The 27,100-nt window shown below is 36.7% G+C and overlaps 2 protein-coding genes across 3 annotated transcripts in view; both read right to left on the bottom strand.

Moving 5' to 3' along the window:
* Window positions 1–16,937: 16,937 nt before the first annotated feature.
* On the bottom strand, window positions 16,938–20,445 carry LOC107758642 (alpha-2B adrenergic receptor-like). Its single transcript, XM_016576427.1, has 2 exons — window positions 20,433–20,445; window positions 16,938–18,247 (listed from the first exon to the last, which is right to left on the bottom strand). Exons 1-2 carry the CDS (start codon window positions 20,443–20,445, stop codon window positions 16,938–16,940), a joined length of 1,323 nt encoding a protein of 440 aa, XP_016431913.1.
* The window catches only part of LOC107758644 (zinc metalloproteinase nas-14), a 7,776-nt gene continuing 587 nt past the window's right edge, over window positions 19,912–27,100 (bottom strand). For both annotated transcript variants that reach the window (XM_016576433.1, XM_016576435.1), the window contains exons 5-10: window positions 26,351–26,432; window positions 26,063–26,177; window positions 25,724–25,896; window positions 24,021–24,102; window positions 23,774–23,895; window positions 19,912–20,054 (exon numbers count right to left, since the gene is read on the bottom strand). In XM_016576433.1, the coding sequence (XP_016431919.1) occupies window positions 20,020–20,054; window positions 23,774–23,895; window positions 24,021–24,102; window positions 25,724–25,896; window positions 26,063–26,177; window positions 26,351–26,432 (609 nt within the window). In that variant the 3' untranslated portion in view covers window positions 19,912–20,019. The remainder of the gene's footprint in view (window positions 20,055–23,773; window positions 23,896–24,020; window positions 24,103–25,723; window positions 25,897–26,062; window positions 26,178–26,350; window positions 26,433–27,100) is intronic.

The following is a 27,100-nucleotide window of genomic DNA, read 5'->3' as shown; positions in this document are numbered from 1 at the left end:
ATATATAGTATTATTCATAAATCAAGTTAAGTCAACATTACTTCCAGTGTTGTTTGTATATTAAATATATATAAATTTACAGTACACAAAAATGTTAGAATATACTCCATGTCACAGACAGATTTTTACTTTAATTTTTACTATAATTATATAAGTTCTATATTGATTAGTGGCCTAATATTTTTTTTATAATTTCTCAGTATGGTTTATTGCCATAGTGGAACGACTCAGACAGACTGCCCACTTTTCAAACTAGGTGCTCCTTTTAATATAATTTTTTCAAAGTGCACATATCCTGACCAAACACGAGAGAAGTGATGGATCGAAGAGTAGAAATGTAGCTCTCCAATCATCCGTCATGATTCTCACTTACACACAACTCTGCGGCTCACCGCTAGCCACTTCAAACAACAAAATCTGTACATTAGCGCAACGTTTAGCAGAAACTCCTGTTTAGAAAGGCTCAGAAGCAGCCAGCCGTACACTTACATGACATTATCTGCTACATTTTACAATAATGGCTTGAGAGAAGTGGGCATGGATGGTCGCTGCAGGTCTGGACATAAAAAACATGATGACATCTGAAGTGCTTCTTTAGCGCACGATCGGAAGATGGGAAATGGATGGGTAATTGGATGTTGTTTTGCATGTGTTCGTGGTTTTATTGTCCACGGATGCTGCGCAGACACACTCAATGCAGCACAGCAAACGCAGCTGAATGTACTATGGTAATATGGAGGATTCAGGTAAATTGGGTCATTTTTGTCACTGAGATAAATGGCAAAAAGTGGCCCAATTTACCCTACGTACATTTAAGATTCATGAGATGATTTCACACCTTCCATCCACAGGACAGATGTTTTTGGAGAGCTTGAGTGCATATCGAGGGAGAAATGTCACACTAGCTCCCGCTTCAATGCAACGCTCATTTTCATGCTGACCTGCATGAGGCTGAAACAATCCCAAACAACAGACAGAAACATTTCCAATGTTTCCCACAAGGTTTATTCCACTAGAATATATATTCCCTGTGTGAAAACTGGAGAGAGTCAGTGTAGGACTTGCTAGTAAACCAGAATTCTTTTTTTCTTTCTTTCTTGATTAAACCAGTTCCCTTGGTGATAGAAATGATACAAGAAAACAACACCAGAATAGACAACTGAACAGAAAATAAATATATCTCGGAGCCAGGGATATTATTGTTCAGCAAAACTAAAATAATAATAAAAAAACTTTTTTGTTACCTGAATATATAATGTTATCAAAATAATGGAATATATATATATATATATATATATTATAAGTTCTTTATATACTTTTCATTTAGTTCAACTAAACTAAGAATGAAATAAAGACTATAGATATTACAAAACAGTAACATTTTACAATAAGGTCTCATTTGTTAACATTAGTTATAGCATTAACTAACATTAACGATAAACAATGCATTTGTTACAGTATTAATCTTAACGTTAGTTAATAAAACAACAAAATAAAAAACTAACAACTGTTTATTGTTAATTCATGTTAGCTAAGGTCCATTAAATAATATAAACATGCAAACTTTTGATATTAATGTATTAATAAATGTTGGTATTTGTCATTGTTGGGTGATAATGTGGTTATCTAATATTAGCCACAAAAAAAGCTTATTGCAAAGTGTTAATAAAAAAAAATGACAAAACAACAAATTTACTAAAACAAAATTACACGTTGCAGATTTTTATTATAATTTTTACTATAATTTTATGTTTGACATTTTCATTGATTAATAGACTAATCATAAAACAATTATACAATAATTGTTATATACTAATTATTATATAATAAAATTGTTACATTTAATAATATTAAATAATTAAATAATATTAAAAGATACAACTTTTTTGCTTTAAATAACATATTACTAAATGTTGAAATTAACATTAAGGGATAATAAATGCTTTAGATATTTAATTGTTAGTTAATTTCACTAACAACCTAAAAGTGTTAATAAAATAAAAATGACAAAAACAACAAAATTACTAAAACAATCTCAACTTAAAATTAAAACTGAACATATAAAATAAAAACGAATTCAAAATATTAATAAAAACTATATTAGTACCCCAGTTATACTAAAATAAAGTAACCTTTAGTTACATATATGCACCAAAAAATATTTGGAAGAAGGAAAATGTATTTTTTTTAATTACAGAAAACAGCAATATTTTAAACCAAGTGGCATCTGAAAAAACATTTTTCTTATTCAGCTCAGTGACTTTTAAATGACTGGTGTTTTGGTGATTTTTATTGGATGAAGTTGGTCACATTGTTTCAACATTTGAAAACCAGTGACACTTAGTTTCTCTTTTTTTTTTTTGGTGCCACCAGGAGGGAAACTCGTGAAAATATCAACTAATAAACACTAGGGAAAACACTTTGCACAAACATTGTGACGGAGTGACAAACCTCACCGTGAGGAAGGCCAAGTTAAAGTTTTTGAGAGCGTGTCATATAGTGCGGCTTGTTCCTCTGCGCTTCTGCAGAACACTTAAATAATGCAATAACAACACAAGGGTTCTCTTAGACTCACAACTAGAGTGTGAACAGCGACACACTGCACTTCAGCGACTTCACCGCTTATCTGAAACTAACACGTGCACCAGCATACATATGTGTGCGTAAAGTGCAGCAACCTGCATAATGGGAGATCCCTCTCTCAACCGAGACCACCGCTAACAACATTTCACCCACATATGTGACCCTGTGATTAATAATGGAGCTGCTTTAGTCTTCTGTAAACTGATATTGCAATGTCACGGGCCCCTCGTGGAGTGGAGGTTATGATAATGTCCATGCGCAGCTCATTTATCTTTCCTCCTTTATAAGGCCTCTAATTGGTTGCTGAGAGATACTAAGAGAAACCAACAAAAACCTCTTAGTTACTGTGTCTATAAATACATTTACATTTAATAAGGTGCAAAACATGATAAATTTGATGCATTATGATGTAAATTTCCATCATTTACAAGCAGATATAAAATGCCCCCAGTGTTCTCATATGTACCAAACGTATCATTTTCTCTTGATTTTATCAAGGTTATGACAAATTCAATTGTATCATTAACGCTCACTATATCCCTAAAACCAGCTGTGCTCAGACCACAGCACAATAATTCATACAGGTTTAGATATTAAACTTAAGAAACATAAATATAAATGTGGATCTTTCGAAGAAACATCATATCATGGCAGAAGGAAGAGGTTCATCTAAAAAGATTAGCTCATACATAAGGTTTCACAGCTGTGTCCCTATACCTTTTGTCAGCACCATCAGATATTTATGAAAACATTTAAAAAATAAGGCAATATCAAAGTCAGTCTCCATCCTGAAGGTCCTCTTTCCATATTTCACCTGTTGTGAGTTCAACAAAGTTAAAGCCTGTGGTGTGTGTGTACATGTGTATGTAATATGTAAATACAATACAAACAATATAACAGTTTAATAGATAATTAAATACTACATATATACTACATGTACATACTGCACACACATATATATAATAGTTAAGTCACCTTTATTTATAAAGCGCTTTATACAATAGAGATTGTGTCAAAGCAGCTTTACAGTTCTAAACAGAAAATAAACTACAGAAAATAGTGTGTCGATAATGCAAGAGGACAATTAGTAAACATTCAGAGTGGTTGCTAGGGTACTTGGGGGTGGTGGCTAGAGTGTTGCTAGCATGATTTAACATGTTTAGCTGGTCCAACTAAAAACCAGCTGATTTAGTAAAAATAAACAGCTAAAACCAGCTGATTTAGCAAAAAAAACTGCTAAACCCAGCTAAAACCAGTTGATTTAGCAGAAAACCAGCTAAAAACCAGTTAAAACCAGCCTAAGCTGGTTGTCTAGTCTTAGCTGGTTTAAGCTGAAAGTAGCTGGTTTAAGCTTGCTTGGTCTTTTAGCAGGTCTCCTAATACCAGCCTGACCAGCTAAAAAGTGGCTAAAACCACTTTAAAACCAGCCTGGGAGACCAGCCAACCAGCTTATGCTGGTTTTAGCTGTTTTTTCCAGTAGGCAGTTGTTAAGCTTTGCTATAGCAATAGACATCTTAAATACACCATGGCCTGGTTTCACAGACAGGGCTTAGACTAAACCAGAATTAGGCCATAGTTCAATCAGGACATTTAAGTAATTTTTATAAATGTGCCTTAGGAAAAAAAAACATTACTGGTGCGCATCTTGAGACAAAACAATGGCACTTAAGATCGCAAGTTTCTTTCAGTTGAAACAGCTCAGTCTTACATTTCAGTCTGGGACTAGGGTTAAGCCTTGTCTGTGAAATCGGGGGCATAAGTCTCATTGTACAAAATACAGATAGATAGATAAATAAGTCCGATCAGTTAGAAAAGATATAGCACACTAATTCAGAACAGTCTGAAGATCTGAGCTGAGTTTGGTGGATGTAGCGTTCAGAATTTTAGTCTAAGAATAATAATAATAATAATAATAATAATAATAATAATAATAAGAAGAAGAAGAAGAAGAAGAAGAAGAAGAAGAAGAAGAAGAAGAAGAAGAAGAAGAAGAAGAAGAAGAAGAAGAAGAAGCTTAAATAGCATATCAAGCCAACCTATCAACAGACAGGGGGAAAAATAATTTTGGGGGAAATAGAAGCAGAAGATTATACCCAAACAGGTGAGTACCTCTTTTAAAAAAAAGTTACTTAATACTCACAGTTTTATTTTTCAGTCCTGAAGCATATTTTGTCTCAGCACTCAAGAATCACTGAAAGCAGTTTAGCATTTTAACAAACACACTATGTAGGCCGACATGTGGGCAAAAAAATTAAAAAGATTAATGATATATGTATTTTTTTAGCTCAAAAATAGGAACAGCAGTGCTGATGAACCAGCTTCCCACCATACACAAAAGCAATGCTGCACAATGTCAAAGGATGCACTGATTTAGCTTTTTCAATATGTCTGCTGATTACTCATTCACAGCGACTATGGCACAATCAGAGGAAATGATTCAGCGCAGGATACGGCGGGTGGGAGGTGTCAGCGCCCTCACACACACCTCTTAATTCAGGGCTTAGACCTCCACTATCACCTTACCCTCAACTCACGGAAGCATCTATGCATCTACTTCCTGCTGGTATGAGGTGTGGCATCTGTTTTGTTCCAGCATCTGAAAATATGAAATTCAAGAAATTTCTAGTCTTTACACATCCCAACAGGAGCAGAGAGCTGAAATACTTAGCGTAGCAGTAGCGTCAGTTGTGAATATGGCATTAGCCCTTAGAACCACGGCCTATAGCACACATGGTCCAATTTAAAATTGTATTAAAGTTATCAAGTTAGAAGCTACCTAGAATTTAAAGTAAACAAACAACAGTCAAACAGTTGTTTGGAAGTAGCTAGCTAATAAACAAGCTAACATTGAAGCTTACCTAAATATCTACAGATATTACGGTTCAATTAAGATCATCATTTGAAAATTATTCAGAGGCATACTTTTCTGGTACAAAAACATGTTTTTTAATTAAACTAAATAATGCGGGGGAAAATACGAGTGAGTAAACAAACAAACTAGCGTTTAGTTATGAAAAGCGCAGTGACTCCAATCGCTGAATCATTTGTATAAATCGGTTCATTTATACCATTTAAACCAATGTTCGAACAAACCGATTCGCTCGATTCGAGCGTGTGCCCTGACATCAACCCACTGGACGCCTCTTTAATAAGCAAATTAACGTGTGAGAGACGACTCATTACGATCCTCCATTCGTATTAGGTGTTTGTGGAGAGTCTGAACTCCGTTTACTATCGAACAGGGAGCAGCAATGGGAAAAAGCCCTTCAGAGCCGCGTGTGGGCTGTGAGCTACCGTCTGCTGCGGCGACACCTTTAGTGCTGGCTCGGCAAAAGTGCGCACCCTGTATGGCGTTATTTTAAAGGCAGAGTAAGTGATTTCTGGTAGCCAATGTTGATATTTGAAATCACCAAAACAAACACGCCCCTACCCCAAAAGGGTCTTGCCCCTATTTTGATAGCTCTGCCCCACATATACGTACGCAACCCAGGCAACGATTAGTTCTGTGAAACAAAGCAAAACCAATATTACACCGTGTCTACGGACGTGAGCGGCTCGGCGCAACAAATCCCGACAGAAAACTGCTGCCGGGTTCTATTTATGACGTGCTGACACACATTTCAAATGGTTTTCAACGGTCGTTTGATCCCGTCCAGTGTACGCAGACTTTAGCTATTGTAGACACGGTGTTACTCACCTACTGAGAAGAAACAAAGCAACCTCGGCGTCCGATCGCAGGCCTCTGCTCCTTGAGTTCTCTCCAGCGCTGGAAAGCTGATCCGATATTTACACGGGTCCTACTTCTTGCCTTATCCTTCCGCAGACGTTTTCCTCTTTTGTTTTTTATCCGCCATCTCTATCTTTCTGTCGCTCAGCTCGGCTAATGTCCGTCCCATGCACTGAACGCGCTCTCCTCCACATCACGAGTAGACACGCCCCTTATTGCTGATTGGCTACAAGTTTGTTTTGCGATTCGGCCCGAATCAGTTTTCTAAAGTGTTTTTAAAAAATCACTTACTCTGCCTTTAATGACAAATGTCGAGAGCGTGGATTCTACACACAGCGGCAATCGCAAATCCGCAAGTAGGCTACACATGAATCGCACCATTTGAGACAGGGTCAGTGTGGTGTTTTTGGCGAGTTTCTTTTCCTTGCTAAAAAGGAACTAAAGAAAACGTACATTGTATACATTAAATATTATGTATTTTTTTAATGTATATATAGTTTTATAATATAAAGAGATAGGCTAATAGGCTAATTGTTATGTATAAAATACTATATAGAACTATTTTTTTTCTAAAAAAAATATAGTATTTAATATACAAGTAGAATACTATTTTAATTTATTTAAAATATATAAAGTTTTGTAATATAGAGACAATTAAATACATTTTATGTACAAAATACTGTATTATAAAACTATTTAAGCTTTTTAAAATATAGTATTTCATATACAAGTAAAATACAACTCAAATTAAATAAAAGTAAAATTTAATAAAAAGCCTATATAGACATAATAAAAAAACTAATAAAATGACAACATTACTACAACTGTAACTAAAACTATTAAAACATTAAAATGTATTTCTACATTTAAAAATGCAAATATAGTTTTATAATATAAAGAGATTGAAATAAATGTTATATATTAAAATATACTATATTATATAACTATTATCATATTTCATAGATCAAGAAAAAAAACTATATTTTACATTTTTATTCTTAAAAAAACAACAACATTTTAATCCAATAAAATAACACAATATAACAGCTCGTCTCATATCTTATTGCTTAATTAATGAATGGCTTGTAAATGTTATGGTAAACTACTGAAGGGAATTGCAGCTAAAATACCAAACTGCTTCACAGCAATGGGAAGAGGGAAAAGCTGATGCCATTTGTAACAAATCCTCATTTCACTAATGATTTGACACTGTGCCTGAGTGTATTGACTAATGGGTTCCATCATAACAAGCTTACCTCCTCCATTAGCGCATAATTTAATTCAAACGCTCCTCTAATATTTCCTCTGGTAGAAAAACTGTTTTTAACCATTGTTTTCTGAGCTGCCTCCCTTTTTAAACATCCCCCCCCAACATGATATTGAACTGTTCATACACTGATTTGTTCCTGCTCTGTTGGGATTCAAACTCCTGCAACTTCAAACTTCTCCAAGCAACAAAAAAACATTCAAAAGGCATGTCATTTTCTATTTTTCTCCATATGTTGCTAAATCACACATTCTGCAACTTTTAAAAACTATGATTTAGCACCGTTAGCATCACAAAAGCATCAAATATTTCCCCACACTAAAGAAAGTTTGGCTAAAGTAAAGAAAGCCTTGCGATCACTGTGTAGTCTGGATTTTGGAGGGTCATGTATGATGATTACAGCCTACGCATTTTTTATTACACCAGAGGGAAAATTTCACATCCATTTCCTACGCACTCAGAAGCATAATAAATGCAAACTAAGACAAATGTATGAAGCTTTCTGTGATGCCAGAACACAACACTTCAAATATTTCTGTAGCGCTCTCCTATTGCTCTAAAAATATTTGCTTCAGTACAAATTTGCTGCTTCCTTCTGGAAAAACTATCAATTTTAATTTAAACAGTAGTACAAATGATAATAACAGTAAGGTTTAGTATTTGCAAAGGTTGCTAAAGGAAAGGTCAAAGGTCAAATCTTACCATATTTAAAGGACTGAAAAGAAACGGTGAGAATAATGATTGTTTCTAAAACATGCACATTTCTATATAAAGATATACTGTGTGTGTGTGTGTGTGTATGTGTGTATATATATATATGTATGTATATATACATACTTATTTTAAGAATAGAAACATGCCATATTTAGCTAACATCTGGGGGCAAACACACACACACACGCACACGCGCACACACACGCGCACACACACACACACTTCCATTAAATTACATTTGTACAAGATGTAAGATGCAGAAATCAGGTTTCCTGGTCTGGTCTGGTCTTGGAAGTTTATGTCTTTCTGCTTCCACATAATCTAGTTTGGGTGAATTGTCATGTTCATGTGTCTTGGCTCATTGTTTTCCTCAAATGTAAAAATAAAATAAAAAATAAAGCAGCATAGACACATGCATGCTAGACAAATGAGGTTACAGTATGCATATCTGGTTTGCTCAATTAGTCTGCTTGTGTTGAAATCACACAAAGGTATGTGGAAGGAATTGGCCCTTGCTAAATCATCAGTGGTTCTCTTTTTTCACGCTTCCTTGTAGAAATACATTTTGATCATTTACATTTATTCACATGATGCTTTTGCCCATAGCTACTTAAAAAAAGGAGGAAAAATGCAATAATCTAACATAAACCAACAATATTAGCAGTGCTGTTATGTCAAAGGATTTATATGACAGAAAAGTCATATATCACTTGCTCAGCAATGGCTCCTCTGCAGTGAATAGGTGCCGTCAGAATGAGAGTCCAAACAGCTGATAAAAACATCACAATAATCCACAAGTAATCCACATGACTGTTTAACTCAATTTTTAACCCTTAAAACATTTATTCATGAAATACAAAAGGAGAAGATGAGCAGGTGGTGATTGTGACTTTTTATGTGTTCCAAAAAACATAAAAATATAATTAAAAAAATATATACAAATAGGAATTTTGTAAAGACTCCATGACTCTAACTGTCATAAAGATGCTCTTTCTTGTATGTTTTCTGGTGAGGAAATAAATGAACTAAATGAGCCTCATGTAACCTTCATATTGATGCCTCATTATGATTCTGTAAGAGTAAATACAGCATAAAACATTTTTTTTTTTTTGTAAACCAGGGAATAACATCCTGTTTTCTGTTCCTGTCTGACTTATGCTAACTCACTTTTAGTTCTTGCACAATCACCTATGGAACATGTTAACTACCTGAGGCTAAAGCATAAGACACAATCACTGTGAAGTAAACAAGATAACATGATAATCTACTTAAGACTGACTGACCTAATGCATTATTCATATGAGAACATAATGAATGAGAAGGGAGATAATCAAGCTTAAGCGATCAGTTGTATAAATGAAACTAATTCACTGGGGGAGGGGGTTAAAATTAATTATGCAGTACATACTCGAAGCAAAGAGTCAAACACAAACAATACATAAAAAATAATACACAACAACATGTTTTGGAAAAAGTGCCATAAAAGAAAACTCAGTGGATGCTCTTTCAAAGCTGGGATTCTCAGTTGGGTTTAAGTACCAAATTTGTATCAGATTATTATTGTATCAGTTATTAGACTTTGTCTCAGAAATAAAAACAGAAAACAAATGCGACTTAAAATAAAAGTATAATGATATTAAAGGAAAGGAATAGTTCACCCCAAAATTAAAAGTTACTAATAATTTACTCCCCCTCAGGCAATCCAAAATGTAGCAGAGTTTGTTTCTTCATTGTAACAGATTTGGAGAAATGTAGCATTACATCACTTGCTCACCAATGGATCCTCTGCAGTGAATGGGTGCCGTCAGAATGAGAGTCCAAACAGCTGATAAAAACAAACAACAAGTAATCCACACCACTCCAGTCCATCAGTTAATTTAAACATTAAAATGTTTGTAAGAAACAAATCCATCAATATGTTTTTAATTTCAAACCATCATTTCTGGATAAAATCGGACTCCTCTATCCATATTATTGCTTTCTTCAGTGAAAAATAACCCAATTTATTTTAGTATTTAATAGCTTTTTAGTTCATTTATTTTCTACTCACAACAGGGAATTAAATCTACCCAAAAAAAGTGGATGCAAATTGTTACCTCAGATTTATTGGGTAAATTCTACATGTTGCTTTTTACAGTGCACCGTTTACAAGTGAAAACAGTCTAGAACCGTTCTAAACAAAAAATGTTTGTAGATTTTGTTATGAGAGAACAACAGGGGATGGACTTTTTTCATAATACATATGAATTATGTATTTTGGCCAAAAGTGATGGTTTAAAGTTAAATCGCCTTAATGATGGATTTGTTTCTTCAGAACTAGTGTGGGATGACTGACTCATGAGGCCAACACGTGGCACCATCACTCATCAAACCGACTGGCTGCTGCAATCACCTAATGCATGCACAAAAACGGTAAGCATTGTGATTGAGTTACGCCAGATTTATCTCCTTTTTTCACTGAGGTGACTTATGCAAATCATGTGTCAGAAGATACACCCTGGTCCAAGCTTTTTACAAGCAGTAATAGCATGCGTGGGCAGTGCCAATCAGTGTCATTTATTAGTGTTGTCTGCAATCATCACTATTACTATTTAAACAAACCCCGAACTCTGTGTATTAAACTTGAGCCTGTAACTCGCCTTGTATTTTTTGATGCCGTACAAATATGAATTAATGAAATGAAAAATAACACACACTGACACACTAACCAGGTGCGATGCAGTCAGTTTCCAAATACAAGAGAGAAAACAACAAAGCTATCTGATGTTTAACAGAGATAGGTGATAACTGGTTTGATGAATATTTTTTACCGATATTACAAATTATATATATATATATAGCACCCAACACCATTACACCAATTCAATAGGAAACAATGACATCATTTTTGTGTGTGTGTGTATATATATATATATATACATATATATATTTAATATGAAGTGTGTGTGTACCTACTTATCCCAATTTTTGAGAAGATTTAATACCCAGAAGTGAAATAAACCTGACAAAATGTAAATGTGATTTAGAATGTAAAAATGTAGTTTTCTGTATAGGTATATGAATTGTGTGGCATACTACAATATAAAAATATTAGATATTAATAAATTCTCTGTGTGTGTGTGTGTGTGTGTGTGTGTAGATAGATAGATAGATATACACAAAAACACACACTATATATATCTTTCTATACAGCATTTCTACAGTATCTATAATAATGTGTTCATTTAGATTTGTATTAACAAATCATATTTTTTTAATGCATATTATATAGGCCTAATGCTGCATTTGATTTACCTTGGAAGTCGGATGTCGGCGCTAGGAATGACGTCACACCTAAGTAGAACATGTTCCAGTAGAGAAGTCAGAAAACAATGTAATGGAGTTCACTCATGTTAGCATTAGCAGTGTTAGCAAAAACAGAGCATTAGACTGCATTTTGTAACTGCAGACACTCACATACACCACAGCAACATGTTCACAGATAGAGGTTGGGCAGTAGGCTACTCAATAATGACACAGGAATATAACAGAAGCTTTATAAATATTATAGTATTTATAGCTTTCACTTATGCTCATGTAGGGAGCAGCCATCTTGTAAAAAAAACTAAAACATTTTTTTTTTTAAAGTTCTGTGTGAACCGGCCCTATACAGACATTAGCATTGCTGTGGTGAATGCTATACAGATAAACATTATCATCATCATTATCTTCAGTGTTGTGAGACACTTGGTAAAACATTTTCAGTTGCACTGATATACATCATTGAATCAATTCTTATGTTCTCAGAACTAGATTCTCGTCGCAGAAACCCAAACTTCTGTCCACCCTCAAACAGTTTCATGAGAATGTGAAGCTAAGTTCCTCATATCAGTGAGAGCGTCATTTGAACATCCTGTTCCATATCGCTGGTTTATTCTCCTGGCGTTATCGCCAGTGGCCATTTCTTGCCAAACACCCAGCAGTTCTTTAAGAAATGATTCATGTACAAATGAACCCAATGTGATTACATAAATTAACAGGACAGACCTCTGACTGAACATACCGGATGAGTCCAGATAACTAAAGCCATGAAATAAATTCAGATGCTTTAAATAACAGCTCTTAATCTTAATCTGCTCAGAAAGCTCCATTCAGCGGCTCTGATCCAGTCTGTAAACACCACCTATGAGAGAGTGATCGTGGAGTGCATTTGCTCAGCGCAGCTCTCTAATTAACTCGCAGCAAGATGCTTCCAGACAATCTCAAGTGATAAGACATTGAAAAGACGACTATGGGGGGGGGGGGTTAACCCTGTAAAGCCTGACATATGAAATAATTAGAAATGGAACAGTTTCCATTGCTTCAGTCCATTAAGTGTTCCATCTTGAAATAGTGCTAACAATACAGTATATAAATCATTATTATGTGTAGGCCTACTTCATAAAAACTAGTAAAGAATTCACAGGAAAAAGACATGTGAACCACAACATTTTTCGAATTATAATAAAAGGCATTTACTTGCTAAAAAAATATAAACTATTAATCAGATGAGAGACAGCATGTAGCCTACAGGATTGTGTATAAGTTGGGATAATGTTGATAATTTAGATGCCTTAGAAATTTGCATATCAAATATAAGTAGGCTTTATAATAGGATTAAGAACAAAGGACATTTTGAGGACAACTACAAATTATACATTCACATAATATGAGTGGTGCCATAATTCTATGGTATTCCAAGGAAAGCATGTTGCTATGCAGTTGCTAGGGTGTTTTGAGTGTTTAATTAGAGATCGCTTACAAGCCCAATTGCAAAGACCCACAAGTCTTTCCAATGTATGCCATTTCAAGCCATAAACAACCACTTTTGATGGTCTAATACAATTTCAACGCCAGCCCCTCAATACATTAACTTCTGCAAATTGTGTCAAAGGGCCTCACTTTTTATTGGTACGGTGAAAAATAGTCAGACATATGCATGAATGCAAGAAAAGGTATAAATAGTTTTTTTCCTAAGGGTTTGTTGTTGTCTTTTTAAAAGCGAACACAGCAGCCCTCATAATCAGCATCTTTGCTTCTGAAGTCGTGTACAAATACATCCCACCTCGGCCCGCTTGGCAGCATCTGTTTCTGCTGCTTCAAAAAGAGGAAGGGACACTTGAGATTGCAGAGGGAAGCACCGTTTCACAAAATTAACATGCGACTGGAAGGATGAAAATATGAACAGCTGCAAACAGTAGATTTTGCCGCAGTAATGAAGGGATTCAAAGTGTCATGGAGATACAGATGGTTGTGTGTTAGTTCCTCAGACGACCTCAGGTTTGCATGAGCATTAATACAATGTTGCTTTAACAACCACAGAATATCAGCGTGCATGTATCTCTCGTAGGTAAAAAGTCAAATTTGATAAAGGATGGTTTGTCATAAGAGCTGCGATCTGGTCATGACAGACAGCCATCGATCTGAGAAGACCAAATAAAGTAGCAAACAACTTATCACGGAAACATGGTTTCAGAGTCTAAGAGACTACAATACCTTTATAAGGTCACCAAGAACAAAAGAAAAAAAGAAAGAGCAAGAGAAAGAAAAAGAAAGAAAGAACAAACTAATTTCATACTTACAGGCTAAATAGGCTAGGTATTGGGGGAAATTTTAATTTTTAAACAATTATAATTTTAATATTAAAATAAATATTTAAAATGAATAAATTAAAAATAGAAATATTTAAATGTATTTACATTAAAATCCATTGACTATTAACTGAATTGGGTAAAACTGCTTAAACTGATAATGCAAGTAAAAAGTAAATAAATTAAAGAAAATATAAATAAACCTACAATAAGTGTCTGTAAAATCACCAACAACCTCCAGAAAGCTGGAGTGATGGTCTGACAATCTACTGTCCACAGGAGACCTCGACGGCAGAATTACAGAGGCTACACTGCAAGATGCAAACCTCTGATCAGCAGCAAACATGGAAAGGCAAGATTAAAGTTTACAAAAAAGCACAAAGGTGAGCCAGTAGAGTCTTGGAACAGTTTTATAGACAGATGAGACAAAGATGATCTATTAGGTTTGAAACGACATGAGGGTGAGTAATTAATGACAGAATTTTCATTTTTGGGTGCACTATCCCTTTAAGTGATGGGAAAGCAAAAGTGTGGAAAAAAAGAAAGGAACTGCAAATGATCCTAAGCATACAACCTGATCTGTGAAGCATGCGGGAGGTGGTGTCATAGCATGGGCATGCTTGGCTGCCTCTGGAACAGGCTCTCTCAACTTTATTGATGACCTAACGGATGACGGTGACAGCAGAATGAATGCAGAAGTGTACAAAAACATATTGGCTACCAATGTTCAAGAAAATGCCACAAGACTCATCAGAAAGTGCTTCATTGCAACAGGATAGTGACTCAAAGCACCCTCCTAGCTCAGTCAAGGAGTTTATCAGGGCAAAGAAATGGATGGTCTTAGATTGGCCAAGTCAGTCTCCAGACTGAACATGAATTTCACCAGCTAAAGAGGAGACTAAAGGCAGAAACTCCCCAAACCAAGCAACAGTTGAAGTTGGCTGTATTAAAGGCTGGGAAAAGCATTTCAATGGATGAAACCAAGAGTCGGGTGATGTCTGTGGTTGGCACTGCTGTGATTGCATGCAAGATATTCGCAACTAAATATTAGCTTTTAAACTTCTACATTTGCTTTAAGTTCAACTGTCCCAATACTTACGCTCACGTCAGATTAGGGCATGAAACGCTATAAGTGCCGTCCTTTTTATTTGGTAAAACATATATGTGTTGAATCACCCAATAATAAAACGTGACATTCTGTAGTTTTGTCTCATATTCATCTTTTAATTTGCAGATGTCTAGACTCCACAGCAGACAAAGCAATTTTGTCTTTACTGTTCCAATACTTATGGAGGGCACTGTATATATCAATAACCATAACATCATATAAATGAACTATAAAACTCTGATATTTGAACACAATCTGTAATGATACATTAGCAACTTGCACACCTGTCGCCGAAAAAGCAAAAGATGCAGATGACTCAAATGTAAATTTATTTTCACAAATACATTTGCTTTACATCAGCTCATTTCAGCAGGACGCTTAATGGAACCAAATTTGGAGAAGCAGTTTTATTGTCAAAGACATGCTGGAAACAAGCCTAGCTTCACTTATCTGCACTCACACAATCGCCGATATCATTTAGAAGCTAAATTAAACTGCACAAGCCTTCTTATGACAGCACAAAAAATAATAAAAGTCTTATCAAGAGGCATTAACAAGGGCGCAATTCATTTACTGGGAGAGGTTCTGATAACCCAAAGCATCAGCCTGCATACACCTCGCCCATTACTTTCAATCAGAACCCAACAAATTAAGTGATCACAGAGACCAAGCAGACTCTTATCCAGGAAATCCATGTCATTCAATAGGTTAAAATCTGAAAACCAGCAAAAATGTCAGTCAAAATCATGCTTTTAATCGAAACATCTACGCATTTGCTTTATTTTCTCTCACCCCACAGAGCAAAGCCTCGCTTGGGCTTTAAGAGTTCTGCACTTTCCCAGAGAGGTGAAGTTCTCTGAAATCTTCTCATATCCAGCTCTGTGATCTCGCAATGCAGCGAAGCCAGCGGTGTCTCTGAGAAAGAGCCGCATTGTCTTTGAAAGTACACTGGAAAGGTCACAAGCAACATCCTGGATGCCAGAGCATCTCTGGAGAGACACCGGCACAATCTTACGAGAGTTTCTCATGTTTGATGTGGCACCTCAGCTGATGAAACAAAAACGAACAGAATGTTCAGATATATCAGCTCAGTCCAGGCTAGGGAACTGCTGATGAAATGATAGCCATCAAATGCTCAAGAGAATAGCAAATAGCAAATTAATTAAAAGTCTGGATACAGAGTAAATCACTGTGTGATTCTCAGATATGTATTTATCCTTAAGAAAGAATTTCAAATCCTCTCAAAAAAGTGTCCAGGTCATTTTTTTTCACCACAAAATCAAAAGAAATTAGTTCTATTTTGCTTAATTTTTTTCTTCGGTATCTTAATGGTCATTATTTTTTCTTTTTTTTTTTTGCTTTGTGGCATTATTTTGACATGACAATTAAAGGATAAAAATAAAATAACTAAGCATGCTCTTTCCAAAACACTGCCTTACAAAGACATTTATAAAGACTCAAAGGCAATACTGAACATGCAATACTTAACATTGATTTACACGAAAAATTATCTGGAAATGGCTAGTTTCTTTGGCAAGGAAAACAAATTGTCAAACGATCTTTGCTGTTTGTAGTAGCTAGATCCCTCGATTGTGGTATTTCAATGAAACGTCAGAATAGGTGAAATTTCCAATCTTTTAATTATTTATATATATTATGAGAAAAAGTACTGAAATTAAGAGGAAGAAATTACACAATATAAAATTACGTTTATAATATATATATAATATATATATGTGTGTGTGTATTATTATTATTATTATTATTATTATCAATTCTCAGAAGTAAAACTAGCAGAAAATACAATAATGGAAACCTGGGCTAAAAGGCATTTTTGTCATGAAAATGTCTGAGTTTTCGTAAGCTTCACCTTTGGAGAAAACAAATGACACTTTATGGTATAAAACTCTTTTTCAATGTTGTCTGCTTTCAAAAAGAACAGTCCTTACACCTTTTAAACAGAATCTTTTTGAAGGCTTTACGAAAGTCCCTGTTAAAGATGGTGTAGATGAGTGGGTTCAGGGCACTGTTACAGTAGCCAATCCAGAAGAAGAACTTAAAAAGTGCCTTCGGCAGTTCACAAGCCTTTGGACAAATGGCCTGCAAGCTGTAGCTGAAGAAAAACGGGAACCAGCAGATGACAAAAACCCCAATAACGACCGCAAGGACGAAAGTGAAACGCTTCTCGCGGACGATCATGGCTTTCCTCCTGGTGTTCGATGTTCCTGCTGGTTTCATGTTGGAAGAGGCCAGCTGGCTGCCCTTTGATGTTGCGATGATGTTTCGGTACGTTTGGGTTGGTGAGGACGTCTGGTAGCCAGGCTCCAGTGCCCCCATGTTGGAGGTTGTCCTGTTGGCATTATGTCCCCCAACTACCTCAACATCAGAGCCAGAGCTCGAACTGTCCTCGTTGTCCTTGCACCTCCTTGAGCCTTTCATCTGCTGCCGGCTCTCTGCTGGTGGTTGAGCCTGGTTTATGGTGTCAGATCTGGATGCAGCCGGATTGGGAACATTCGGGACATTTGCAGGGTCAACACCTCCCTGGTTTTTCCCGTTCTGCAGCTCCCGTCCCGGAGTGACGCAACCTGCGCAGTCTTTCCTTGGCTCTCCTGGAGGACATCTACTGTGCTTCTTGGCAATCTGATAGATGCGAACGTACACCAGGATCATTATGAGGCATGGGGCAAAGAACGACCCGATGGAGGAGTACAGGATGTACCAGATGTCCTCGTTGAGTTTGCACTGTGGGCCGCCCCCATCCTTCGCCAAAGGGGTCTTATTCATGGAGACCAGTGGGGGGAAAGAGATGATGGCGGAGATGAGCCACACCACCAATATGGCCCCCTTGATCTTGTAAGGGGTGCGCTGGCACGCGTACTGCACCGGCTGGGAGACGGACAGGTAGCGGTCCAGGCTGATGGCACACAGGTGTATGATGGAAGATGTGCAGAAGAGCACATCCAGAGCCAAGATGATCTCACACCAAAAGGACTCGAAGTACCAGCAGCCCATCAGCTCATTGGCCAAGGAGAACGGGATGATCAAGGTGGCCACCAGGATGTCCGCCGCGGCCAGGGACACCAGGAACAGGTTCTGAGGTCCTCGCAAAGAGCGGCATGTCAGGACGGCAATGATCACTAAGATGTTCCCAAAGATGGTGAAGAGCATGATGAGTGTCATTGCGGTGGCAAATGCAGCCGTGGCTTCAGGGGAATAAGGAGTACTGGAATTACTACACGCTACATCTGAAGGCAGTATCGTGGTCATATTTAAGTTCCAGGTTGGACAGAGAAGTGCAAAGCAGTCTTTGATGTAGACTTAAATCCTAGTGTAACCCTTCCACAAACAGTCTTTTAGAAAATCGTTGAAAGTGACATGAATAAAATGAGTCTTTACAGCAAAGAATGACATCCTCCAGATACTTCCTTTGGCAAATCAAGATGTTTCATTTGCATTTAAAGCGGGGTCGTGCAGTCAGTCAACTTCACAAGTACAAAACCGGTCATTATTAATAAAAACGCGGTATTAACTTACCGCAGCATAAGCCAAACTCTTTTTAGACATGACAAGTCACTCAAACTACACAAAAAGGCTCGTTTGCTATATCTGTTCCGATTCCAATCCAAAAACATGAGGTAGGGCGCATTTGCAGCATTGGAACAAATACGCGCAAGGACCAAAAAAAAAACAAAAACAAAAAAAAACACTACGTTAAGATAGTAAAATCTATGGAATACAGAAATATAAAAATGATTCAACCATGGTAGTTCCGTGGGTTTATGCGTTTCGGAGCAGCTCTGAAATTGTCAAGGTGCGTAAAAAGGCTCACCGTCTCCATACACGCACAAGCAAAGCCAAAACTATAGTTTGACACACTATAACGACGAACGATCTTTGCATAAACAGTTCCTTGTCAGAGAAAGAAAAAAAATCCAGGAAGGAACGCTCCAGTTAAATAATTGCTTTTAATATTTTAAATAAACTTCCCCAGCATAAACTGAATAAAGAAATTGAGAATTAGAATGTTTAATCCTTCATTTCTCCGTTATTTTAGTCTTACTCCAATTTCTTTTCCTAGATGTTTCCAATAAACTTTGCGCATCAGCCGGAATGAACTGACTAAAGTCTAACAGAGCGCGTCTCTGTGTCTCCCGTCATGACGTCACGCAGATGCCCTCTTCTCATGACGTCACGTCAGAGAATCACTCCTCCTCATGGTAAACTTATTTTTTTTTTTTTATAATCCTGTAATGAATGTGAAAATTAGGTAAGTGGTTCAAATGTAACCGCGTCTAAAAAAATAAATAAAAAAAAGTTAGTAAAGTAAAATTAATTAAGTCTAAGTGGCCCTTTAAACAGCCACTTACGTTTAAAAACACCAGACGCAAAATCACCATGGAACTTGTAAATGCAAAAGAGGTCTGATGAATAAAAACGTACAACCTGTCTAGTATTTAGAAGGCCACAATTAAAGGTAATGAAGTATAGGGTTTACTAGAATCACTGAACATATTAAGGCTGCTTTTACAAAATACAATAAAACAATCAGATGCACTGCAACAGATTCAGCTCTCCAAACAAGGAACACGGATTGTGCTTAGCAAGTATGCTGGTGAAATTAAACTCAAAATCATGTAAGAATCCAAAAGAAAAACACTACACTGCAATATGCCATAGAACTGACTTAATGAAATGGTACTGCGAGTACATTTGAGCCTCATACGTCTTTTTGGCAACAGAGGCTCCATTCACATTATCCAACTAAAAGTGCACAGTGACTACCACCTACTGGACAAAATAAAAATGACAATAAGAACAAGAACTGGGGACTGGAGGACCTGTAAATCAATGAACTTATTTTAAATTAGACAATATTATTGGCATAAATTCAGAATGAGCCATACATTTTTCGATCTTCAGAACTTTATTTGTCCTCCTAGATTCAGAATTCCTGTCATCAACAAGTAACCATTCAAGACAGCCAACCAGAGCAGTTGTGAGGTTGGACACATCACCACTTCACTTGATCCTTGTTTTGTCCCTTGTCTGAAATGGAGAAAGCACCAATTCTCAATGTCAAAATCACAGAACAACGGTAAGGCAAAAATAAAATCATTAAAATCAATTTTAGAGATACTGTTATTGAGTGTTCAATTCCTCTCCTCAGCCGTCAGAACGCTAGCAGGTCATACATAATGTTTGACAGGATCACAATTTCTTGGACTACATATGGCTTTCCATTTTTATATAGCAAATTCTGAAGTTTTGTAATTTGCCATCTGATCAAATTCATTCTCTTCATCAGAACGGATTTGGAGAAACGTAGCATGACATTACTTGCTCACCAATGGATCCTCTGCAGTGAATGGGTGCCGTCAGAATGAGAGTCCAAACAGCTGATAAAAATCCACAAGTAATCCACACCACTCCAATCCATCTATTAATGAAGAACGACCCGATGGAGGAGTACAGGATGTACCAGATGTCCTCGTTGAGTTTGCACTGTGGGCCGCCCCCATCCTTCGCCAAAGGGGTCTTATTCATGGAGACCAGTGGGGGGAAAGAGATGATGGCGGAGATGAGCCACACCACCAATATGGCCCCCTTGATCTTGTAAGGGGTGCGCTGGCACGCGTACTGCACCGGCTGGGAGACGGACAGGTAGCGGTCCAGGCTGATGGCACACAGGTGTATGATGGAAGATGTGCAGAAGAGCACATCCAGAGCCAAGATGATCTCACACCAAAAGGACTCGAAGTACCAGCAGCCCATCAGCTCATTGGCCAAGGAGAACGGGATGATCAAGGTGGCTACCAGGATGTCCGCCGCGGCCAGGGACACCAGGAACAGGTTCTGAGGTCCTCGCAAAGAGCGGCATGTCAGGACGGCAATGATCACTAAGATGTTCCCAAAGATGGTGAAGAGCATGATGAGTGTCATTGCGGTGGCAAATGCAGCCGTGGCTTCAGGGGAATAAGGAGTACTGGAATTACTACACGCTACATCTGAAGGCAGTATCGTGGTCATATTTAAGTTCCAGGTTGGACAGAGAAGTGCAAAGCAGTCTTTGATGTAGACTTAAATCCTAGTGTAACCCTTCCACAAACAGTCTTTTAGAAAATCGTTGAAAGTGACATGAATAAAATGAGTCTTTACAGCAAAGAATGACATCCTCCAGATACTTCCTTTGGCAAATCAAGATGTTTCATTTGCATTTAAAGCGGGGTCGTGCAGTCAGTCAACTTCACAAGTACAAAACCGGTCATTATTAATAAAAACGCGGTATTAACTTACCGCAGCATAAGCCAAACTCTTTTTAGACATGACAAGTCACTCAAACTACACAAAAAGGCTCGTTTGCTATATCTGTTCCGATTCCAATCCAAAAACATGAGGTAGGGCGCATTTGCAGCATTGGAACAAATACGCGCAAGGACCAAAAAAAAAACAAAAACAAAAAAAAACACTACGTTAAGATAGTAAAATCTATGGAATACAGAAATATAAAAATGATTCAACCATGGTAGTTCCGTGGGTTTATGCGTTTCGGAGCAGCTCTGAAATTGTCAAGGTGCGTAAAAAGGCTCACCGTCTCCATACACGCACAAGCAAAGCCAAAACTATAGTTTGACACACTATAACGACGAACGATCTTTGCATAAACAGTTCCTTGTCAGAGAAAGAAAAAAAATCCAGGAAGGAACGCTCCAGTTAAATAATTGCTTTTAATATTTTAAATAAACTTCCCCAGCATAAACTGAATAAAGAAATTGAGAATTAGAATGTTTAATCCTTCATTTCTCCGTTATTTTAGTCTTACTCCAATTTCTTTTCCTAGATGTTTCCAATAAACTTTGCGCATCAGCCGGAATGAACTGACTAAAGTCTAACAGAGCGCGTCTCTGTGTCTCCCGTCATGACGTCACGCAGATGCCCTCTTCTCATGACGTCACGTCAGAGAATCACTCCTCCTCATGGTAAACTTATTTTTTTTTTTTTATAATCCTGTAATGAATGTGAAAATTAGGTAAGTGGTTCAAATGTAACCGCGTCTAAAAAAATAAATAAAAAAAAGTTAGTAAAGTAAAATTAATTAAGTCTAAGTGGCCCTTTAAACAGCCACTTACGTTTAAAAACACCAGACGCAAAATCACCATGGAACTTGTAAATGCAAAAGAGGTCTGATGAATAAAAACGTACAACCTGTCTAGTATTTAGAAGGCCACAATTAAAGGTAATGAAGTATAGGGTTTACTAGAATCACTGAACATATTAAGGCTGCTTTTACAAAATACAATAAAACAATCAGATGCACTGCAACAGATTCAGCTCTCCAAACAAGGAACACGGATTGTGCTTAGCAAGTATGCTGGTGAAATTAAACTCAAAATCATGTAAGAATCCAAAAGAAAAACACTACACTGCAATATGCCATAGAACTGACTTAATGAAATGGTACTGCGAGTACATTTGAGCCTCATACGTCTTTTTGGCAACAGAGGCTCCATTCACATTATCCAACTAAAAGTGCACAGTGACTACCACCTACTGGACAAAATAAAAATGACAATAAGAACAAGAACTGGGGACTGGAGGACCTGTAAATCAATGAACTTATTTTAAATTAGACAATATTATTGGCATAAATTCAGAATGAGCCATACATTTTTCGATCTTCAGAACTTTATTTGTCCTCCTAGATTCAGAATTCCTGTCATCAACAAGTAGACAGCCAACACAGCCAACCAGAGCAGTTGTGAGGTTGGACACATCACCACTTCACTTGATCCTTGTTTTCTGCAATGGATGAAATGGAGAAAGCACCAATTCTCAATGTCAAAATCACAGAACAACGGTAAGGCAAAAATAAAAACAACAAATAACTGCATCAGGTCTTTTAGAGATACTGTTATTGAGTGTTCAATTCCTCTCCTCAGCCGTCAGAACGCTAGCAGGTCATACATAATGTTTGACAGGATCACAATTTCTTGGACTACATATGGCTTTCCATTTTTATATAGCAAATTCTGAAGTTTTGTAATTTGCCATCTGATCAAATTCATTCTCTTCATCAGAACGGATTTGGAGAAACGTAGCATGACATTACTTGCTCACCAATGGATCCTCTGCAGTGAATGGGTGCCGTCAGAATGAGAGTCCAAACAGCTGATAAAAATCCACAAGTAATCCACACCACTCCAATCCATCTATTAATGTCTTGTGAAGTGAAACATTCTAAAAGTTTAGAATAAACAGGACGTTTTTAAACTTCAAACCGCTGCTTCTGGCTAAAATACGAGTCCATAATATTGCTTTCTCCACTGAAAAGTCATGTTGTCTGAATCAGGAGAGAAACAGTAAACGGTACTAAACAAATATGTTGGTGGATTTTGATGTGAGAGGACACATGTTTATGACGGATTTATTGCAAACACACAGCTTTTCACTTCACAAGACATTGACTGGTGGACTGGAGTCATGTGGATTACTGTGATGTTTTTATCAGCTGTTTGAACTCATTCCGTCGGCACCCATTCACTGCAGAGGAGCCATTGGTGAGAAAGTGATGTAATGCTACATTTCGCCAAACCATCTACATCTTGGATGGGCGAGTACATTTTTAGCAAATTTTCATTTTTGGTTGAAATTTTGCTTTAAGTTTATATTTTGCATCAGTTAACGTTTTATTTTAAGTAACATCTATTTTATGGTTTTAGTTTGAGTTAACTATAATAACCCTGGTATGATAAGTGCACATGACGTACCACAGTGGTACAGCTTCCTGATCCTTTGCACATCCAGATCAGACAAGTGAGTCCTCTGGCCAATAATTACACCGCTGTCTTTGGGCCGAATTGTGGGTTTTCCATTGCGAGAGAAATAATTGCTGCAAAACAGAACAAAAACATGACTAATGAAATGTTCAGCCAGCCAAACGCACATCATAAATATGACTTCATGCACTCAGACAGCCATGCACACTACAGAATACGGTTCGACTGGAACACCTACTTTCCATAATGCAAAATTGATTCCAGGTCATACTCCAGACCAAAGGTGTTCCCATTTCTCTTCAAAAAATTGTCCTCTTTCCCTGTAAAATAAAAAGTGGGCAGTACAACCAGTAACTGATGCATTAATACTCCACAACCCTTACTGGCTGCCTACTGCATCATATTTGATACTCAAATTTCTAAGGCCCCCAAATTATCAACATGATCAAAACTTTGCTGGAAAACCTGTCGTACTCGATCTACTGCATGCCTTATGTCGTCTGATTGATGGTTCATACTTCAGCAAGTTAAAGGCCTTTTAGTATCAGTGACCCGTTCAGGTCATGGTACACATACTTTTGCAGTAAAATCTTTACAGATTTTCATAAAGTAAACAAGAAAATTTTATTTAGTTATCAATATTTTAAGATGAACACTTACTGGACTGAAGTGACATAGCTGACTTGATCATCCATTGTTTTTTGTTGTTGTTTGTTTGTTTTAAATCATGTTAAATGCGAGTATCAAATATGATCAAATCAAGCTTTTGAGGATGGTTTATTTGTTCATTTCTCACTCATCACTGTATTGCATTGCATTGTTTTCCCCGCCACAATAATAATAAATAAACTAGAGATCATAAAACTAAGCCTTTAAATATCTTTAAGCCTATATTGGGAGACAATACTTTGATTTTTCTGACTACTTCATATGTGAATTTTTTTTTCTTAATGGTGAAATATGTTGCAAAAGTCCAATATTACAAGCACAGAATAAATTAGCTTTAAAGTTAAGTATACCATAAGTGCGAAGTGGACTACACAGGATATTCTGCCATGATTCCAGTTCGAAGGGAGCGTATGTGTTCCATTCAAAGGGCATTAAAGTGTGCAAGATGTCAATTTAAGAAGAGAGAGCAAAACAAAACACCAGTCACGAATCAGAAGTACAAAACGAGGATTTGTAAAGAAAAATATCGGAGGATTTCGATATAAGCCAAGAGGAGACTGGTTTTCCTTTGCAGTAAACAAAACTTAGTTCTCGCGAGACTAGCATATTCTCACCGGAGTTTACGCTACACCCTACATCCGCTGGAACGGCACTCTCTCGTGAACGCGCAAATGACAGTTAGCGGAAGCTAGAGATTACGGTTTATTACGTTTTAAATATGGATATTTTTCTTTATATAATAAAAAAAATAAAATAAATAAATAAAAAAAACCATGGCTTTACTTCAGAAGGCCTTTATTAACCCACTTTGTGGAGTACTTTATTATTATTTTTATGATGGATGGATGGATGCACTTTATTTTGCTTGAAAATCTCGACCCCTATTCACTGCCATTATAAAGCTTGGACATTTTTAAAATACGACTCCGATAGTATTTGTCTGAAAGAAGAAAGTCATATACACCTATAGGATGGTGTGAGGGTGAGTAAATCATAGGGTAATCTTAATTTTTGGGTGAACTATCCCTTTAACGCTAACGTAATAAAAGTATAATTAGGAACCAACCCCAATGGGATCAAAAAGGGATCTTGGAATCAAATAAAATGCTACTGGAAATCTGAAATTCCCATTTGAATTTCAGTGGATCTATAGAATGTGATTTTAGAGAACTCCACTTTGAGCCCTTTAGTTTTACAAATTATGACAGGAATTCCATTAGCAATTAAATTGTGCTGAAATGCTGAATTAATGTAATAGTATGCATACTGTACCAGAGGCAATGTTTCCTTTAAGTATAGTGATATGATCACCGCGGTCATAGCGGGAATGCTCGTGGTGAAAGCCGAGGGCATGAAGGATCTCGTGGCAGATGTTCCCAACTTTACATTTTGGCCCAATCAGAAGAGGCTGCTCACCCCCCCTACATCCGACGTAAGACGCACACCTTCAGGAAACAGCAAACTAGATTAGACGGCAATAGATGGAAAAATTTTCAGACTTCTTCCAAGATGGAAATACACTGTGAATGTGTCCTGACAAAGACACTGAATTAAACTCCCTATAAATTAGTTTTTTTTTTTTTCCTAGTCAAACTAAAATCTGTGACTCACCCATTTCCCAATTCAAAGTGCAAATAGTCAGTTTCATTAGTATGTGGACGGAATCTGACACAGGTCTTCTTGGAGATCATATTCAAGGCATTAAGAATGTCTTTAGTCCTGCCCTCTGAAGACCATTTACAGAAACAAACAAATTCTCTGAATATCAATGCATCGTCACCTGTTATTACTTAAACACACATCATACAGATCCAACCATTGAAATTGTGACTATACTACTAGAGCACATTATAGGGTAATATCTGCAGAAAACATAACACCAAACATGCAGAAACTCACCAATAACAGAATCAATTTCATAAGGCACTGACAAACTTCCATCCAACTCGGGCCATAGCTCACTCACTGCGTTCCTGTCAGTCTTAAATAAAAAATAAAAAAACCCAGAGGCAACTGTTTTTGTATTATAAGTGTTCTGAAATGTTTAAATATGCAAATGAGATATTATAATTAAATAAGCACTGGTTTCATTTTGCTGACATATCAGACAGTTAAAAGGTTTTTACAGAGCATTTTGGAACGGTCTTTTTAACCACTCTGTAAATCAGAAAACACTAGAATATAGATAGGTTTGATGCTACTTAAAGGGATGGTTCATCCAAAAACGAAAATTCTGTCATCATTTACCTATACCCTCCACTTGCTCCAAACCTGTAGGAGTTTCTTTCTTCTGATAAAGATATTCTAATGCTGGTAACCAAACACTTAACGGTAGCCACTGACTTCCATGGCATTTTTTTTCCATGCTATGGAAGTCAGTGGCTACCGTTAAGTGTTTGGTTACCAGCATTAGAATATCTTTATCAGAAGAAAGAAACTCATACAGGTTTGGAACAACTTGAGGGTGAGAAAATGTCAAATTTAATTTTTAAGTGAACTATCCCTTTAAATGGAGTTTTTTGGCTCAGCTAATGAGGAAAAAAAAACTAATTTTGAGAAACTGTTAAAGATACATACTGTAATCGAAATCTACAGACATAAACCGATAGAGAGTAATAAAATAAACACTTAAATGCATATTTTAGAGTC

This window comes from Sinocyclocheilus rhinocerous, unplaced genomic scaffold (assembly GCF_001515625.1).
Source record: "Sinocyclocheilus rhinocerous isolate Xijiao unplaced genomic scaffold, SAMN03320098_v1.1 scaffold623, whole genome shotgun sequence".
In the NCBI taxonomy this organism is placed as follows: Eukaryota; Metazoa; Chordata; class Actinopteri; order Cypriniformes; family Cyprinidae; genus Sinocyclocheilus; species Sinocyclocheilus rhinocerous.
Note: the sequence above shows the minus strand (reverse complement) of the source record. Positions and strands in the feature narration are given on the sequence as shown.